An 18846-nucleotide genomic window follows, 5' to 3' on the forward strand; every position below is an offset into this window, starting at 1 on the left:
ATAGCTGCTTTTAATCCAAGATCTGTCCTGGGGTCCGTTTGGCAGGTGATGCAGTTATTGTCCTAAAAATCAACTTTTAAACTTGCAGCCCGTGCCAAACTGCCGTGGCCTAGAGTTATCTGTGCCCTTACCTTGCACCACCCCTCCGTCCCTCCTCCCCACCCTCTTCATCATTAGGAATGCCACTGGCAGGATTTTTCCTATTCCTCTGCAGTGAACACTGCACAAGTGCATTAACGATCCAGCCCATGTGCCGAGTTCACACAGCTGATGAATAGGAGAAAATCTGCCTGGAGAATTTCTAATGATGAAGAGGGCGGGGAGGAGAGATGAAGAGGTTGTGCCAGCCTAATGCACAGACACTCTAGGCCAGTTTGACACAGGGCTGCAAGTTTAAAAGTTGTTTTTTAGGATAATAACTGCATCACCTGCCGAACGGCCCCCAGGTCAGATCTTGGATTAAAAGCAGCTATCTGAAGGTACAAGTGGTTCAGGGTGGGCAGATTGTGGGTACAGAGTCACTTTAAGAGCTAAAGACAAATGGGCTACTGAATCCATGTATACTAAGATTTAGAATAATACGTAGATAATGTATAGCCTAAAGGTTATGCAAAATTAACAATGTCTGCCAAACGTGATCTCTGACTGTTGTACGCTTCATTGTTTCGGCCTTTTTACATGGGCCGACTGCCGCCAGGATACGTGTGCCTGTCTCGATTATCAGTGCTGGTTTAAAGAGCCTTGACATGGCCAGATGATCGTACAGGCAGGGACTTAAGAAGGATTGATGGATTGTTAGTATGGCCCTATACTACCATGATTTGTTGGCTGTGCCTCCCCAATACCAAGAGAATATGTGTGGCTGATAAACAAGGATTTTCTTAAACTGCCAAAATGTCGGCTGATAGCTGGCCCTATTACACAGGGTAGTATTGCTCTGTTTGCCCAATAATTTTCCAATGTAAGGGTATGTTTACACTGAGCAAATGTGGTAGAATTCTGCTGTGAAACTCCGCCTCAGAATTCAGTATCAAACAGCGTCTCTATGCGCCTTTGACAATAAGGCAGGCGGAATTCCGCCACATAGGGTATTAGCTCAGTGTGAACATACCCTAATAGACCCTACCGGTGTTAAAACTACAATAATGTAATAATATCAATATATTGTAAAGAATATAGTGAAAGAATACAAGAAAAGTGGTCATGTTTAGTAGGTACCATGCTATGGACCTGGAGGCACTCTGCATCCTGCCACATAATGCTTCTATACAGAATCATATCACAGAGGTATTTCCCCTTAGAAGTGTTATAAAAAAATAATGCAAATGAAGTTAAAAAAAAAATTTGCAACATAGCCCGATAAGATTCAGTGTATTATAGTTCCACACAATTTGTGCAGAGATGTAATATGTGATCACACTGGGTTTACACTGTGTTTAGGTATTATATCGAATGTATATGTCAGGACAATGTGTTTTTTTTTTTAATTTTTCATTTTACTATCTATATTATAAAATAATTCTTAAAGGGGTACTACAGTGGAGGAAAAAAATCTTTCAAATCATCTGGTGATTTGTAATTTACATCCATTAAAAAATCTCCTGTCTTCCATTACTTATGAGCTGCTGTATGTCCTGCAGGAAGTGGTGTATTCTTTCCAGTCTGACACAGTGCTCTTTGCTGCCACCTCTGTCCGTGACAGGAACTGTCCAGTGCAGTAGCAAATCACCATAGAAAACCTCTCCTGCTGTCCAGGCGGAAAAGAATACACCACTTCCACCAGGACAGTTGTGATTTGTAGAGGGCTGCTAGAAGGTGATCTACAGTATACAGAATTACAGCAAGAAGTGATAACTGGTAACAGATAGCAAAGACCAGAGACAATGGACACAGCTCAACCTCCACCAGGTCGCAGAGGTTACGTAGCATGCTTAAAAATGTGTCCTATACAAAGAACAAGGTCTGGAAATGTTCATTGTGTCTATGTCTATGAGGCTTGCCATAAAGCATATCACTAACTGCTGTTAAAAAACAGCTGCAGCAAGATGGCAGCCCATGTACGAGAAATAAAAAAAAAATTCAATTGGTAAATAGGAGCAGATTAGAAAAGATGTTTTAGTTTCTGGAACTAATCAATAAAAACAAAGCTAGGTAATACATTTAATTTTCATTAATTTTATTTAGATTTTCTAAACCTGTTCCGCTGTGTTTTTTTTTCAGGTCATGACTTGGTCTGGAACATATGATCCTGGAAGAGAACGAAGCAAGGTACTTTTTCCTATAGTAATTATTTGATGACAGTTTGTCTGTTTGTTGAATGCTTTCCACATAGGACGGCCTGACAGCGGTGTCTGGATTATTAATACAACACTGCTCGCACTGAACATTGCGGGGTTTGACAGCTTGCATTGTCTGCTTGCAGGGAACACGATTTTCTATCTGAGCCAGATTCAGTGTGAAATACTTTGGGGCTTTTCGCGCTAAAGGCTTCTTGTTATCGGAGAAGTTTCATTTATGTCATTGAAAACATTTCAAAACATTTATTTCGGATTCGTATGTTGACTTTTCTACCCTGTAAGCTAAAGTAGTCTAGTGAACAGACCACTGCTTTTTCTGAGAAACACTTAGGGTATGTTCACACTGTGTATTTTCCCCAAGGGGAAAATATGCTTTGCAGTTCTTGGCATTGAAAATGGGATGGGAATTATGTATTGACCCAATTCCCAGAGTCCTTCAAGGTCAATCATTTTATTTTATAAGCAAACTTAACAATATGGTTTAATACACATGTTCACATGTTTTCCCTGCTCTCAGATAGAAGTGATGTCCAAGACTGGAATCTTAGCAGTTACTAGGATGGCCACAAATTGTCCTGGACTTTAGACTGGGTCTAACAGGGAGAAAGAAGCTCCTCTCTCCTCCAAACTGACCGCTAAGCTACCATTAAAGGGAACAAAGAGGTCAATAACCTGTAATAAATTTTCGTATTTATCACCTTAGTCCTGGTGACTCTCTTGTTGTCTGTTCGGTGGTGGAGAAATCGGGAGTTCTTCAATATTAAAATGAGCAGAGATGAGCCCGATGTCCATAGAGAATTAAAGATGAGTTCGCTTTATTTGAGAGGTTCCCACAGAGATGACACCCATCATCCATGCCTCCTTGATCCTCATTGACAGTCTACAGGTCCCGTCCCATCCTTCTGCTCCTGTCTTCTCCTGCACATGAGCGGTGCACACAGAAGCTTCAGAGAAACTTCCATGCGCTGACAATGGATCCAACGCGAGAAGAGGATGAAGAAGAGTGTCAGTCAAGCTAAAGGTGGCGAGGAGAAGACTATGAAGTCTTCTGCACTCATTTGCATAATGAACTCAAAGAAAAAATCATTGATTTCTCTGACTGGACTGTAATTAGTGTTACCTGAACCAGGATGGTAAGTATGTAAGACTTTATTACAAGGTAGAGAACTTTGTGCCCTGGTCCCCAGTGTAACAGTTTCCATTTAATTTCCTATTCCTTTTAGTAGAGAGGCTATTTCAGAGAAAAATTTGCTTACAGTTTTAAACACAGGAAACATTATGAAACAGAATAAATATACATAACATATACAATATATAACAAGGCCCTGCAGAGATGACAGTAGGACACTGCGTTTTGGTTAGTATTGTTAGGAGTGGGTCCAAAAACACAGAAAAAGGTACAAACGGTTTCCATTCAAGTCTTCTCCCACATGGACGCAGATCACATTGCTGCTGATTTTCTTTCCACTCGCACAATACAACGTGAAGGTTTTCTTATTGGATTATACGCCGCAGTCTGAAGGACAAATTATGCCATGTAGCTGCAGCCTTTATCAGGGCTAATTGTGAAACCTGGAAACAGATTCTTGCCTAGAAAAAGGAGACGTACAATAAAGTATTATCCTCCTTTTCTCCACCTCTGACATTTCTAGTTCTATGAAAATAAAGGAATTACTTTTTATCGTATTGGAATTAGCTAGTGCAAACAATTCATCACTGCGAGATTTCTGGAGCCTGCAGCACAGGGATATGACAGCTGTTAACTCCGTAATGTTCAGCTTCCCGAAAGAAAGAAAATAACCGTCCTGATGAGACCCAGGCTTGGTGAGAATTTAGGTATTGTGCGGGGATTTTGTTATGTGAAGCAGACATTTCTATCAGAAAAAAAAATCTAATACAGTTTCCATGATTCTACTCATAGACCTTGGTGTGAAACTTATGTTTTTATTTTTTTCCATTAATGTACACGCCAACATTACAGGTTTTTACTCCCTCCGACAGGTAGAGTAGCCTAGTCTGAGTAGTAAAAATTTTGACGGATTCTATTATAAGTTGGTAAGTTCTTGGTGCAAAACTGGGATCAATCATACCCATAATGGGGACAACAGTATAAAGAGAACAATGGATACTGAAATCCTGATTTTATTCATATGTATCAATCCAATAAAGGCATTTTGTAATTTTTTTTCAAACTTTTGCTTTTTAAAGTGAAATTCCTATTTTAAACATGTATGACATTTCTACAGGACTTGTTCATAGATGCTTGGCAACCAGGCGCTTTCTGATGTAGTATGGCCAACAATAAATGATCAGGGTATAGATGTATCAAATGACACACATGCCATGAGTCTGAGTAGCTATGCAGGGTTGTAGCTGCTGTGTATGGTCACTTAGGCACTTGTCACAGTGGCCAGGAGTGGTGTTGGAACCCAGGTCCCAGCCTAAGGGCACTGCGCTTAAGGTTTGGATAACTCAAGTCTGAACAGGTGTATATGTGCAAGAAATAATTGTCCAATGACTTAACCAGGAGAACTTGAAGTTTACTAGTAAGAACTTCAGTGCAATACAAGATAAATACACTTTTGGTAACTGCAGGTGCAGGCAGGAGGTAGTAGTAGTAAGGCTGCATTGTGCTGCCGGGCGGCTGCACTTCTGTTGGGGATCTGTGCCACGATCCTCCTCCGGTCATCGCGGCACAAATCGTGTGAATGCGGACTAAGGGTTGTGACAAGGTAGAGTAGAGGAGTGTCCTGTAGTAAAGTACTCTGCTGGGATAGCGTAGAAAAAGAAGATACTCGTACTCACGTATAGATGCTTTGGATCTTACCGCCTTTTTCCGTATAGTGTCGGGGTACCCGTCCTGTTAGGGTAGTGCAAGGTCCCAGGTCCCTGCGCTGGGTTAAGCAGACTTTGCAAGACGTCCCAGGATAGCCATGCCTTTCAGCAGAGTTTTTTGGCTTACACGCTGCTTTGTTCTACTGGGGACAGTACCTAGCCTCAAGTATACTGCCCTTTGTGTTGCTGAAGGTATCCCTGGCGTGGACAAAGTTCTCCTCAGAGGACATCATTCCCTCCTAAAAGACTAGCACTCCATGCTAGTGGTAGTTACTTGCATAGAAGAATTGGTCCCTGACAAGGGTCCTGGCCTGGGCAGGAACTGTGCTCGGTGTCTGTCTCTCTCCACCTCTACTAACAAAAGAAGCCCCCCCTTCACCAGGAACTAGCTCCTTTTTATAGGGTTACCTTAGCTAGCCTGTGATTGGTGGGGCTGTGTGTGTAAGAGAGGATAGACAAGATAGGAGGAAAAGTTAGGGAAACAAGCTTGCACCTTTGATTGGATAAAACATAGCAGGCACTTGTATAGATTCGGAATAATGCCTCTCGCATTGAGAACCACAAACAGTATCAAACCAATTATGTACATACATAGAGTGATCGAAGCCTGAAGAAGGCTCCATGACATTAGCGTAGCCAAAATGTGTTTGAAGTTAACAAATCTTTCTTTTATTTTTGCCATAATGAAACGTCCCTTACACCTTGTTTTACATCTATGGCACTGGAGCGTCTCTGGTGTGATCTACAGGGCTGTATTAACAGCTGCTGCTGCCCTAGGCACTAAACCTGAAGACGCCCCATCTTCACGCACCTATTGGAGTGACCAATACCACCATACCCCCCACCCCCCTGGAAAAGACACCTGATTTACTGGCAAGTCTGAACGGGAGGAGGGAAACTAAAAAAATTGAAACAAAAAAATTAGTTTTTGCTGCCCCCCTGCAAGGTGCTGCCCTAGGCACCGGACCACGGGTGCCTAGTGGTAAATACGGCCCTGGTGATCTATTGCGCTCACCTCTTCAAAAAGATTCTATTGAGGCTGGTCCTGGTTCATTCAGCCCTTATCAATACTTTAGTCTTTTGACAGCTGCATCTCTCAGTAGTGTTGCGTCTCACACAAGCATATCTCTGTCCAATACTGGTGCACGCACAGAATAGCATATTGCTGCGGGTATTGCAGAATGCAATCCACTACACCAAGCTCCCAAGAGGAAGGAGTGAAAGGTTTTTAAAGGTTCCTGTAGGTTAGTAAAGTTTAAAACCGCTCTGAAGTGAAAGCTATGTTCTACTGCATTTTGGGATCAGTTTTACCATCTGCCCATCACAGGACATAGTGTTTTGATCATAAAGGGAAATGTCTTTTTTGACTGGAGAGAATAGCACAGCATGCAGCGGTGGTTTTGTAGTTTTGTAATGGCACATAAACCTGGGAACAAAAATGATTAGGGTAACCTAGCCACCATTATACATGGTTTCCTTTTCACTCTGTACAATTGTACTACTTCTAGCTGGTCTTTTGCAATCTTTACATCTTTGCATCTTACTTTACATCTTTGAATCTGGTATACAGAACTAAAGATGAGCGAATAACTCGGAAATTTCGGGAAGTTCACAAATTTGCAAATATTTGTGAATCGCATACAAACTAATTTTTATTAAAACAGGCAAATTATAGTAGCTACAATAGTGGGACTAGTGAGTAGCGATTTTTTTTTTAACAGTTGTTGCTGTGTCAGGGTCAAAATTGGAAAATGTCAATTTAAAAAAAAAAATGTAAATCAGCCTGTCAATCATTAAGTTTCCACCATGGACAGTAGTGGACTTTGGTGGATCAGCGGCTTAATATCAATGTTCTCGAAGGACAGCAGTGGACATTAGTAAATGAGCACCCAGTGAGGTATTAAGATGGACACTGTGTTCACTGTGACTTCTTATAATGCGCACCCAGCACCCAGTTACTTGGTATACTGGACAATGGCTTTACTGCTACCACAGAAAACCACCCACAATCACACCCCCCCCCCTCCTCTCCTCTCTGTCCCTATCTCTCTGTATTTCTCTCCCTGCTGCAACCAGCTCTCAACTATACACAGCCGACTGGCCGCCTCCAGGAAGCCAATCACCTTATGTAGAGGGGTGTGCTGACATCACAGTGGGGTTTGCAGATAATTGGACGGTTGCAAGGGATTATGGATAATCTCTTGCTCCTGCCAAAAGACAGTTCTGTAAACTAACATGCGCAGCCTCCATGTTAGCAAATGTACAAAGAGAATCTGGCAAATTTGTGAATCGCTACGAAGCAAAATTAATGTCCGATTCGCTGCAAATTGGAATTCATCAGATTCACTTTGATCCTCTCTCTATACAGAACCATACCTCAGCCTAATATTCCTAAGATTATTTAGTACCTATACTGTATCTTTCTTACCAATACAATAAAGCAAAAGCAGATATCAGGCAGAGAATGTAGTGAAATGTGCTGGAGAGAATAGGAGTTTCAGGGCAGCATTTTCAGTGCGCTCCTGCTATATTGGCTATTAACTGTGTGCCGTATGCAGCTGCGGGAAGCTAGAAGAGAGCCAAGGAGGGAAGCATCTGCTTAGCTATGGCAACTCCTATCCTGTTAAATGAGAACTTCTATATCAGATTCTACATCCAGCTGGTAAATAATATCTGGTTTCTCTCCTTTTGGTATTATGTATAGATTATTACAGTGAAATGCTCAAGGAATAACATTTTGCATATTCGTTCAAATCTGTATTTTATTTTGAGCTGACTATTGAAATGAAACATTTTCTGCTTCTTAGGTGTAGCTATAAGTTGTTTGCCATATCTTTCTAGACAAAATATTTTGTAAGCTTTCTGCTAGAGATAAGCGAATTTACAGTAACAACGAAGTGAAGCGCTTTGTTATCTCAGCCTGCTGCTTTTATACTTAGTGCTCCTCCACCCCAGGGGCCTGAAAAAGCTGGATCCAGTTCTGGGAAACTTCTCCCAGTTTCCCCGGACTGGATACAGCTTTTTTCAGACACCCGGGGAGGAGCGGCACAGAATGGTACTAGTTAAAAAGGCACCCAACTGCCGATTATCTATACCTTTAATCTGCTGTGCATATTTGCAAATCACACACTGGCCGTGGCCACATTCATAAAAGCCTGGAAATGTTAATTATATATTTGGTCCATGCTAGTGTCCACAGGCATCCTCTCTCCTCCTGACCTGGGTTCCATGCATCTGCATCATTCAGTTCTTCCACTGGTCTCTAGGGACCATGCTGGCGTACACCCGCCTGCCTGCGTGCTTATTCCTCCACCTATCCTATTTCTCCTTCACCTATTCAAAACTGCTCCGCCCTGTCCTTCTTTCCTGAGCATTGTTGTATTCTTGTGTTTGTGAGCAAAAGTGTGTTCCTGTGCCTGCTATTCCATGTATCTTGACCCATGCATGTTCCTTGCACTATGCTGGCCTGTCTGACCCTTCTGTACTGTTCACCTCTCCTGTTGTCAACCCGGCATTAGAGTTAGAGTTTAAATTCTGTATAGTCTTTATAGCTTAATTGTCACCATTAACCCTTGAAAAAAATACATTCCTATTCACCCATCTACTTCCTCCTCCCCTTCCAAATCATTATCATCCATTTTATAATACAGGTTATGAAAATAGTGCCAGACATTGGCCCTGCTGAAAGTGAGTTCATTGATTCGGTCATGTTAATGCTAAAACAAGGAGATCACCGTTAGAGATGAGCACAACCTGAGCATGCTCGAGTCCAATCATTCGACATTTGAATGCCAATGACTCCTATCTATCTATCTATCTATCTATCTCTCCTATCTATCTATCATATATGCTTGAAAGGATAAAATATAATATGCATTTTGTCTTGGTATGGCGTGGTATATAATATCTTATGATGATTTAGTTTAGATGAGACCAAAATGTGAGGATTTAGATAAGTTTCCTTTCCCTTACACTACTTATGTATTCCACCCCGAAACGCTTTCAGTATGAAATAGAGTTGGTGTCATCCCCCACTAAATATCCATGATGAATGTAATGAACTTACATAAAGATGCACTTTTCACAATGTGTTCATAGATTTATACAGACATTTAATACAATTTAGTGAAATAGTCGCTTAGTGATGTGTGAATCAGCGTCATTTCTCCTTATTTTAGCAAAGCAAGTGCCCTGCAAACCAGTTCTCCCTTCTCTGTTAGTTTTCTTACAAAAAAAACCTGGGCAACTTTAAAGAAGGCTGACAGATTGTAGAGTGACTGGCTGTCTGACAGCTCTGTGCGGAATGACTGCTCTCCCTGCCATGTACAGATCATGATCTAAGTAATAAAAGCTTCCCTTCCCTAGCTGTGTTCCCTGGCCTTGCTCATTCTGCCGCTTCATAAGTGCCAGGGCCACATCAGGTAATCAATAAACAGAGCACGAGCGAACAGACCCAGGTCCCAGCATCTTCCAGGGATGTACACACCGACACCTGACGTGACATAATATAGTCAACAAGTCTCTCTTTCTACTACTTTGTAAAGGAGGAATCCATTTTTTTTTTTTTATAAAAATTCAGATTGAAAAGGTTTTTTTTTAACGTACACAAACATTTGGTCGACCATGTTTTTGTGTATGTTAAAAAACATTGATTAGAGATGAGCAAAGCGCTTTGTATAATGTGCACTCCTCTCATCAAGTCAGCTGCCTGTCAGCGCCGCTCCAGCCTGGGTGCCAGGGAAAAGCGGGATCCAATTCTGGGAAACTGGGAGAAGTTTCCCAGGATTGGATCCAGCTTTTCCCAGCATCCTAGGAGGAGTGGCAGGGAGCGGAGCAGCGCAGAAAGGCTGCGGGCTTGATGAGAGGAGCGCTGATCAAGAAAGCGCTTCGCTCATCTGTAGTTTTGATCTGTTTTTTAAAATGGAAGTCAATGGAAAAATGTATCAAAACAGATGCACACAAATGCATCACTTTTTTGCAAAAATGGATAAAAAAAAAAAACAGATTGCGAAGACGTAGTGTGAACCCAGCCTAAGAGGTACATTTCCTCTTTAAGGGTGCGTTCACACCTACAGGATCTGCAGCAGATCTGCAGCAGATTTGATGCTGTGTTCAGTTATTTAAATGAAATCTGCTGCAGAAAATCAGCTGCAGATCCTGTAGGTGTGAACGCACCATAAATCATGTTTTATGTCAATTTTTCAGTTCTGGTTGTGTGCCATATACTCATTCAAAAACAATTCTCCAGATTTTACAAATCACTAATTTTCATAAAAGTCCATAAATTTACCATAAAGGTCATAAAATACTATGGGAAAAACATTTTGCCCTCCAGAGTTTCCAGTTATTTCCCCAGGTCCGCTTTTCCTGGCATAGTAGCAGCAGGGGAGAAGAGAGGGGAGATGCATTCCCACATGTGAAGGGTGAGGAGAGGGTTTTCTCTAGGACAAGGGCTCCAGCTGTTATAAAATTAAAACTCGCATTGTGATGGGAGTCGTAGTTTTGCAACAGCTGGAAAACTGTGGTTCCCTACTCCTGCTCTAGGATTAAAAGGGCCTGTGAACTTGAAATCAGCATTCGCATTCGCAGCATTCTTACAATGCACTTTAAGGCTACAAACAGACACCAGATCCGCAGCAGATATCACTCTGTGCAGTGATTGGCTGAGCGGGACGTCCAGCCGGGAACCCCTGAAGCAAGCCTGAGCGTGGGGCAGTTGTATATGCTCCGGCCAGCAGGGGGTTAACAGGTGGCATTTACATGTCTTCTCATTCGAATTCACAGCGCAAAATCCATTGTGGATCCATTGTGTGTGAAGCTACCCTAAAGCACTGACAGCCTCACTGAGCAGATAACATTGTCTCATGTGATGTGTTTTTTGTTGTTTTTTTTCAGATTATTATGGCGGAAGAAATAAAACCCTTGAAATGGTATCCCTGTGTGTATCTGGCGGTATCTCTGTTTCCCCTTCTAAACAGGTTAGTATGTACAGTACCGTTAGGTACCATTGTGACGGAAACAAATGCCTGAAGTAACAAAGCTGTGCTTCACAAATTGTCCACAAGATGTCCATGGGGGAACACACCCACTCGAATGGATTTTGGAGTAAGATCACCAGAGAGGGGGTCATTTTATGCTACTTTGCAAATCAAGTTAAAATTTATGAGAAAAATAACACAAAAACATTTTATGCGTTATAAAGAAATGTACCACCACTTTAACCTGTTAAAGACTAGAAATTGTTACATGGTTATTCCTCCTAGCCTTTAAATTGACATGTTAAAGAGATATTCCTGAAAAAATGGTTTGTGTTTTGAGGGGTAAGGGGCGGTGGGGTCTGACCTCTATACCCCCACAGTTCTCCGTGTGGGGGCCCGGGTTCTGTGTAATGAATAAAGCTGTGAGCATGGCACGTGACCAGCGGCTCTGCTTATTCCTATGGAGCCGACGGAAAGAGCCGAGAACAGCACTCTTCTGGTGTACTCTGCTCTTTCCGTCACGCCATAGGAATGAATAGAGCCGTGGGTCACGTGCCGTTCCTGCGGCTCAATTCATAATACAGAAGCGGGCCTGATCGTTGGGGGGTACAGAGGTCGGACCGCCCACAATCTCCTACTTTGAAAAGTTCATTTTTCCTGGAATACCCCTTTAACTTTATTATGCAGGTCAGTCAATGAATGGGTAGAATTGACTTTTTGGCCCCTTTTTCCCCCATGTTAGTTTGTGGCAATTATTGCATTGCTTGTTAGTTTTTTCATTTATGGTGTTTACAGTTTGCCAAAGAGGAGCTCTGGCCAGGAACAGGGTTTTTTTTCTACTATGTGGCCAGGACTGCAGGACACAAACAAGGCTGGATACTTAGCCAGTCTCCTGCCGCTGCCAGTTTCCCAACTGCCCATTCTCTGCTGCAGACCACTTCTTCAGTACTACTGCTGATGTGCAAGCAAGAAATGCCCCTCAGGATAGGCAGCATGGCAGGCAGCAGCTGAGCAGGCATGTGCTGTCCGCATGGCACGTCAGTGGAAGTAGTGAAGACGACGACCTCAGGTCCGGTAGGTTGGAAGCTCGGCAGCAGCGGGAGAGAGAACTGAGAAAGTAAACAGCTTTTTTTATGTTTCCTACACACCCGGCCACAATATTAAAAAAAACTGTTCATGGCTGGATAACTCCTTTAAAATTAGTGTTTTGGGGTATGTCCACACTACGGAATCCCAACAAATAACCTGCCGTGGATTTTGCATCTCGCCCCTGCTCGCAATTTCGCTGGTCCCATAGACATCATCTATGGTTTGTCAGATGATGTCAGAATGAACCCGCTCATTCATTGGGCGAATGGCAGAATCTGCCAAACCATAGAATGAACTTCATGGCACCAGTGGAGATGTGCATGGCGGGGGCGAGCTGCGTAATCCACAGTGGGTGATTCGCTGGGATTCTGTAGTGTGGACATACCCTTAAGCCCCCTATGGGTCTTTACTATGTGATTGCTAGTACATACCTTTACATACATGTATTGCGTTGCCCTTTCACTTTACTGTTCTTCTATTACAGCCTGCATATGCCTATAGAAGTTATATTGTGGCAGCCATGCAGGCCTTCAGAAAACCTCTGACTGCCATGACAACTGATTGGTTTCCCTTAATTGTTTAAAGGAGGAGGGGGAATTAGAGAACTTACAGGTGTGGCACCTGGCATGCAACCCCCTAGATGCTGCAGCCACCACTGTCCGCAGCATCTAGGGTTTAAACAACGGGTTTCAGGGTTGGAGATGTACCCCTTCTTCAGTGGCAGTTTAAGTGTAATGAGGTTTGTTACAATTTTTATACTTATTACATCTGTTATATTTTAATATAATATATTGTATATATATTATAAGTACAGGATATTGCAAATATCCAGAAAACCTCATCCTCATCTAGAATTGCCCCTGACATGACACTAATTTGAGACACTTGAAACACATATAGATTTCCAGAAGAAATGACACATCATATAATATTTAAACAGCTTTATAATTTCTAAAATATTTGCACTTAATTAAAATTAACAGCCTACTTAATTAAACCGGCTTCCTCAAAGGCCAGTAAGAAAGCAATTGCTAGAAGTTATAGGCTATTGTCTTCTCAAAAGACTGCGAGGCCTGACGTTATTGCAAGGGAAAGGCCTCAGTAGAAGAGTGCCTTATCTCCAAAATGTGTGCCTGTCTTGATAACAGAATGGAAAAGTAATCTCTGAACACACTTGTTTGCCTATCATTGAGAATGCAATGGTGTTGTTGCCGGGCTACCATTGAACGCTTGACTAACTCACTGGAACTCAGCGTCTTTCCCATCTCAAGCGATTATTGTCCAGACTGTTTTGACAATTCCACACAAAAGTGTATTTATCATTGAATGATTGAGACGGGAGCTCAAAGAGCAAATAGACCAATGCACCTAGGGTGTCTGCGTACGTCTTATGTGTGTCAGGCAGGCCCAGTGTTCACAATTCCGTCTGTATGTTAGGGTTGGTATACTGCATTAAATTCGCATTTATGGAAAAAAAAAGTCTTTTGTCTAAAATAGGTATTTAAACATTATTTTTTATGCATTATTTTACATTACTTTAGAAAATATAGTAAAAAAAAAAAAAAAAAAAAAAAAAAGATATTAAGTAATGTATAGGGGGTCCACTGTCTAGTGATGTGATCAGTAGAGAGCACACTGGTAAGGTCCTCCTGTGGAAGTAACAACTAGCGGAGAGCAGTAGGGATAGAAAATTGCTGGAATTGGAGCTGCAGGGACTAGGGTAGATAAGTAACTTTTTAATATTTTTTTCTATATTTATGATACGGGAATTCATATAGAAGACAGGCTGAAGCTGCTCAGTTATACGTAAACATTTTTTTTCTAGCATTCCAGGGATCCCAGTGCCAGAACTGATATGTTTTACAGGTATATCTTATCTTTATAGATATATTCAGGGCTTTCTTTTTTTTTTTTTTTTTTAACCGAACAAATATTCTCACATGTTTAATGGAGCAGTTATACCAACGCGTTTTGGTTCTCCTGACCCTTGTGTGCTTTGTGCGGCAAGTGCAGCACGCCAATTGTGGCAGCACGAGGCACACATGCCACAGCAGGAGATCGGGTTCCTCAGCCCATTCATGAGGGGAACTGGGTGTGGATATTCCTATGTTACCATGCTCATGGAGCAGTGGTAACTACAGAGCCATGACTAAGGGTCAGAAGACCTGAAACGCATCAGCATAACTACATTCCAATAAAGATGTAAGAAGTTACACTTACTGAGCTGGAGAGAATCTTTCTTCTGTATTCCAAGACCCCAGTATCCAGGGGTACTACTCGTGCTCCAATAGTGAACTAAATTTGAGAAAACAGGATTCTGCAGAATCTAGGAGTGCTGACTGTCTAATAATAATAAAATATAAAATAAAAATAATAATTAAAGGGGTTGTCCGGCGCTAAAAAATTATTCACAGAATAACACACATTACAAAGTTATACAACTTTGTAATGTATGTTATGTCTGTGAATGGCCCCCTTCCCCGTGTCCCACCACCCCCACCCGTGTACCCGGAAGTGTGGTGCGCTATACTCACCTGTCACGTGCCGACCACGGTCTCCGATCCTCAGCAGTGACGTCTTCTTCGGGCAGCCCGCGGATCTTCCCGAGTGCCGGCCGCCCTCTGCAGCGTCATCCGAAGCTCAGCCGCGATTGGCTGAGCATAACTGTGCTCAGCCAATCGCGGCTGAGCTTCGGATGACGCTGCAGAGGGCGGCCGGCACTCGGGAAGATCCGCCGGCCGCCCGAAGAAGACGTCACTGCTGAGGATCGTGACAGGTATGTATAGCGCACCACACTTCCGGGTACACGGGTGGGGGTGGTGGGACACGGGGAAGGGGGCCATTCACAGACATAACATACATTACAAAGTTGTATAACTTTGTAATGTGTGTTATTCTGTGAATAATTTTTTAGCGCCGGACAACCCCTTTAAATATAAAAAATCTAGTAGGGAAAACCTCCACACAAGTAAAATTATTAAAGTATACAAAGAAAATACTGAACATATGGCTTATTATGAGTTGCATTATATACTAAACATGGAATACTGCAGTTCTTAGCACACATACTGTATACAGTATCAGGCTATGTTCACACAACGTATGTTTTCGTGAAAGCACGGCCGTTGTTGCAATCTGCAATTGCAACAAAGGCTGTACTTTGTACGAAAACATACGTTGCCTTGCCTTCTATAGGATCCTGGCCGAAGCATATACAGTACACAGGGTATACGCTCTGGTGGGGTTTTCTCGCGGCGCCGCAAAGAACTGACATGTCAGTTTTCTGTGGCCACTATTCAGTGAATAGCAGCCGTAGAAAACCATGTTGGTGCACACTATGAAGCGAGCGGCTGCGTAGTGTGCTATGAGGAGTTCTGATGCGGGTGTGCAAGGATGCACCCGATGGCGTGAAAGATCATCAGGGATTATCTTTTCAGAGACTGGCCGCTCTGTGACCCGGCGGGGTCACGGAACAGCCGATCTCTTACGCCATGTGAACATGGCCTTAAACTGTGTGAACCAATCTACCAAGATGACCTCAGTTTGGAGTTAAATGAATGATTGTCTAATGAACAATCATATCACAGAAACACCATACACATTAGTCCATATAGGCCATTAAATTTGTTCAGACTGGCGACACATGATCAATGACATTTAGTGAAGGGTGAACAGTCTTGCTTGGAATATTCCTTCCTGAATCAGAATTTATGGACAAAAGATGTTTCCTGAATAAGATCTTTAACCTGTCACCCAAAAATATAAAGTACAGCTGTCTTCTTTTTGGATATTAAAAGTTTGCCATGGATTGGCTAAAACAATTGATCATTGTTACATGTAGCCTGATGAAGTACAGTTTGGGCTGAAATTGTTCACTTTCATTCACTTTGCTCTGATTAATGTGGGGACCTTCACACCAAACATCCTCACAATAAAAATCATTGCAAATCCTACCCTATTCTAAAGGAGATTAGTCTCCCTTTCAGCAATTGGACATTTTACTTCATGCTTCTAAATGCTTGAATATCATTACAACTTAAAGAGATATTCCACTCAAACATAACTTTTGATATGTTGTTGCTCCTGGTGAGACTAACAATTCATTCCAAACTTGCTATTATCTAGTCTTCCTCCTTCTCCCAGTTCTCAGCTGCTGCTTTCTGCTGAAAACACAAAAATCTGTATGTGAACCTTTCTCTCCTTCTCCCCCTCCTCCCCGCTGACTTCTGAGACGGCTGATGTAAACAAGTTCCTGGCAGGTTGTGGCTTCTTTGTAACACTGGGAGCAGTGGCGGACATATCACTGGTGCAGCTGGTTCAGCTGCATAGGGGCCCAGGCTAACAGAGGGGCCCTCCAGGCTCGGACTCTAAGCCTCAGCCTAGTGGGCCCCTCCACTGCCCCGGGCCCCATGGCATAGGTGATATGTATTGTCCATCCACCCATGTACCAGGCGCCTGATCACATGTCCTGCCACTCATGGCCCACCAGTGCCGGGATTCTAGCAGCCGTGGTCCACCCCCACATACTGCACTCGTCTATTGGATATGTGAGCCACGGATGGCCACACCAGTGCAACGCTCCTACCCTGTCCCAGGATGTGCACACCAGTGACGTCACCTGACAGTCGTACACTGGCGATCGCGTCATCAGGCATCCTGTTGACCTGGAGGACCACTGGGGGCCAGGTGGGTTATTGTGTGGGAATCGGATCAGCCAGGATGGGTAGTGTGTGGGGATAGGGGCAACCAGGATGGGTAGTGTGTGTGGGGATGGGGGGGCAACCAGGATGGGTAGTGTGTGTGGGGTGGGGGGGGGGGGACAGCCAGGATGGATAGTATTTGGTGATGGGGGCAGCCAGGATGGGTTGTGTGTGTGGGGATGGGGGGCAGCCAGGATGGGTAGTGTGTGTGGGGATGGGGGGCAGCCAGGATGGGTAGTGTGTGTGGGGATGGGGGGCAGCCAGGATGGGTAGTGTGTGTGGGGATGGGGGGCAGCCAGGATGGGTAGTGTGTGTGGGGATGGGGGGGGGCAGCCAGGATGGGTAGTGTGTGTGGGGATGGGGGGGGCAGCCAGGATGGGGAGTGTGTGGGGGGATGGGGGGAGCAACCAGGATGGATAGTATGTGGTGATGGGGGGCAGCCAGGATAGGTAGTGTGTGTGGGGATGGGAGGCAGCCAGGATGGATAGTGTGTGGGGATGGTAGGCAGCCAGGGTGGGTAGTGTGTTTGGTGATGGGGGGGCAACCAGGATGGATAGTGTGTGGTGATGGGGGGGCAACCAGGATGGATAGTGTGTGGTGATGGGGGGCAGCCAGGATGGATAGTGTGTGGTGATGGGGGGAAGCCAGGATGGATAGTGTGTGGTGATGGGGGCAGCCAGGAGGGATAGTGTGTGGTGATGGGGGCAGCCAGGATGGATAGTGTGTGGTGATGGGGGGAAGCCAGGATGGATAGTGTGTGGTGATGGGGGCAGCCAGGAGGGATAGTGTGTGGTGATGGGGGCAGCCAGGATGGATAGTGTGTGGTGATGGGGGGCAGCCAGGATGGATAGTGTGTGGTGATGGGGGGAAGCCAGGATGGATAGTGTGTGGTGATGGGGGGCAGCCAGGATGGGTTGTGTGTGGTGATGGGGGGCAGCAAGGATGGGTTGTGTGTGGATATAGGGGGCAACCAGGATGAATAGTGTGTGGTGATGGGGGGCAGCCAGGAATGTGGTGCCATGGTTTGCTTATGGGGGGTGCAGGCAGAATTTTTGCACAGTGGCCCTATGCAGCCTTTGTCTGCCTCTGACTGGGAGGGTTATTCTGAGGTGAAGTTGCTAATGAACTCACTGTGATTAACCATCCCAGCATTACAAAGAAGCTACAATGTTGCAGATACAGCCGGCCAGGGATTTGTTTACATCGGGTGTCTTAAAAGGCAGATGGAGAGAGAAGGAGACAGAGAGAAAAGCTCACACAGATTTGTGTTTTCAGCAGAAAGCAGCAGCTTAGAATTGGGGGAAGGAGACTGAATAGGTAATAACAAGTATGGTATGAATTGTTAGTCTCACCATTGGCAGTAACATTTCAATTCATTCCATGTGTGTTTTTCCCCCAGTTCTGAGCTGCTGTTTTCTGCTGAAAACACAAAAATCTGTGTGAGCTTTTCTCTCCGTCTCCCCCTCCTTTCAAGACAGTTGATGTAAAAAAAAGTCCCTCTCAGACTCAGATATCTGCAACATTGTAGCTTCTTTGTAATGCTGGGAGGGTTAATCACAGTAAATTCATTAGCAACTTGACCTCAGAATAACCCTCCCAGTGTTATAAAGAAGCGACAATGCTGAGGATACAGCCTGCCAGGAACTTTTTGTTTTTTAAATCAACTGTCTTGAAAGGAGGGGGAGACAGAGAGAAAAGCTCACACCCAGATTTTTGTATCTTCAGCTGAAAGCAGCAGCTCAGAACTGGGGGAAGGAGACTAAATAAATAATAACAAGTACGTAAGGAATTGTTAGTCTCACCATGGGCAGCAACATATCAAAAGCTTCTACAGTAGGAAGTATGTTAAAAAAAAAAAAAAAAAAGCCAATTCTGTGATAAGATCAGTAAGGTGTTCCAGCGATAGTCAGTGTAAGACCTCTCTGACGGCGCTCATTATGTGAAAAT

The 18846-nt window shown here is 43.7% G+C and overlaps 1 protein-coding gene across 5 annotated transcripts in view; it reads left to right on the plus strand.

Annotated features, from left to right (window-relative positions):
* Window positions 1-18846, plus strand: part of LOC138767870 (uncharacterized) — a 341381-nt gene that overhangs the window by 284232 nt on the left and 38303 nt on the right. For all 5 annotated transcript variants that reach the window (XM_069945717.1, XM_069945715.1, XM_069945720.1 and 2 more), the window contains 2 exons: window positions 2221-2268; window positions 11028-11110. In XM_069945717.1, coding sequence (XP_069801818.1) covers window positions 2221-2268; window positions 11028-11110 — 131 coding nt within the window. The remainder of the gene's footprint in view (window positions 1-2220; window positions 2269-11027; window positions 11111-18846) is intronic.

This window comes from Dendropsophus ebraccatus, chromosome 11, assembly GCF_027789765.1.
Source record: "Dendropsophus ebraccatus isolate aDenEbr1 chromosome 11, aDenEbr1.pat, whole genome shotgun sequence".
Lineage (NCBI taxonomy): Eukaryota > Metazoa > Chordata > Amphibia > Anura > Hylidae > Dendropsophus > Dendropsophus ebraccatus.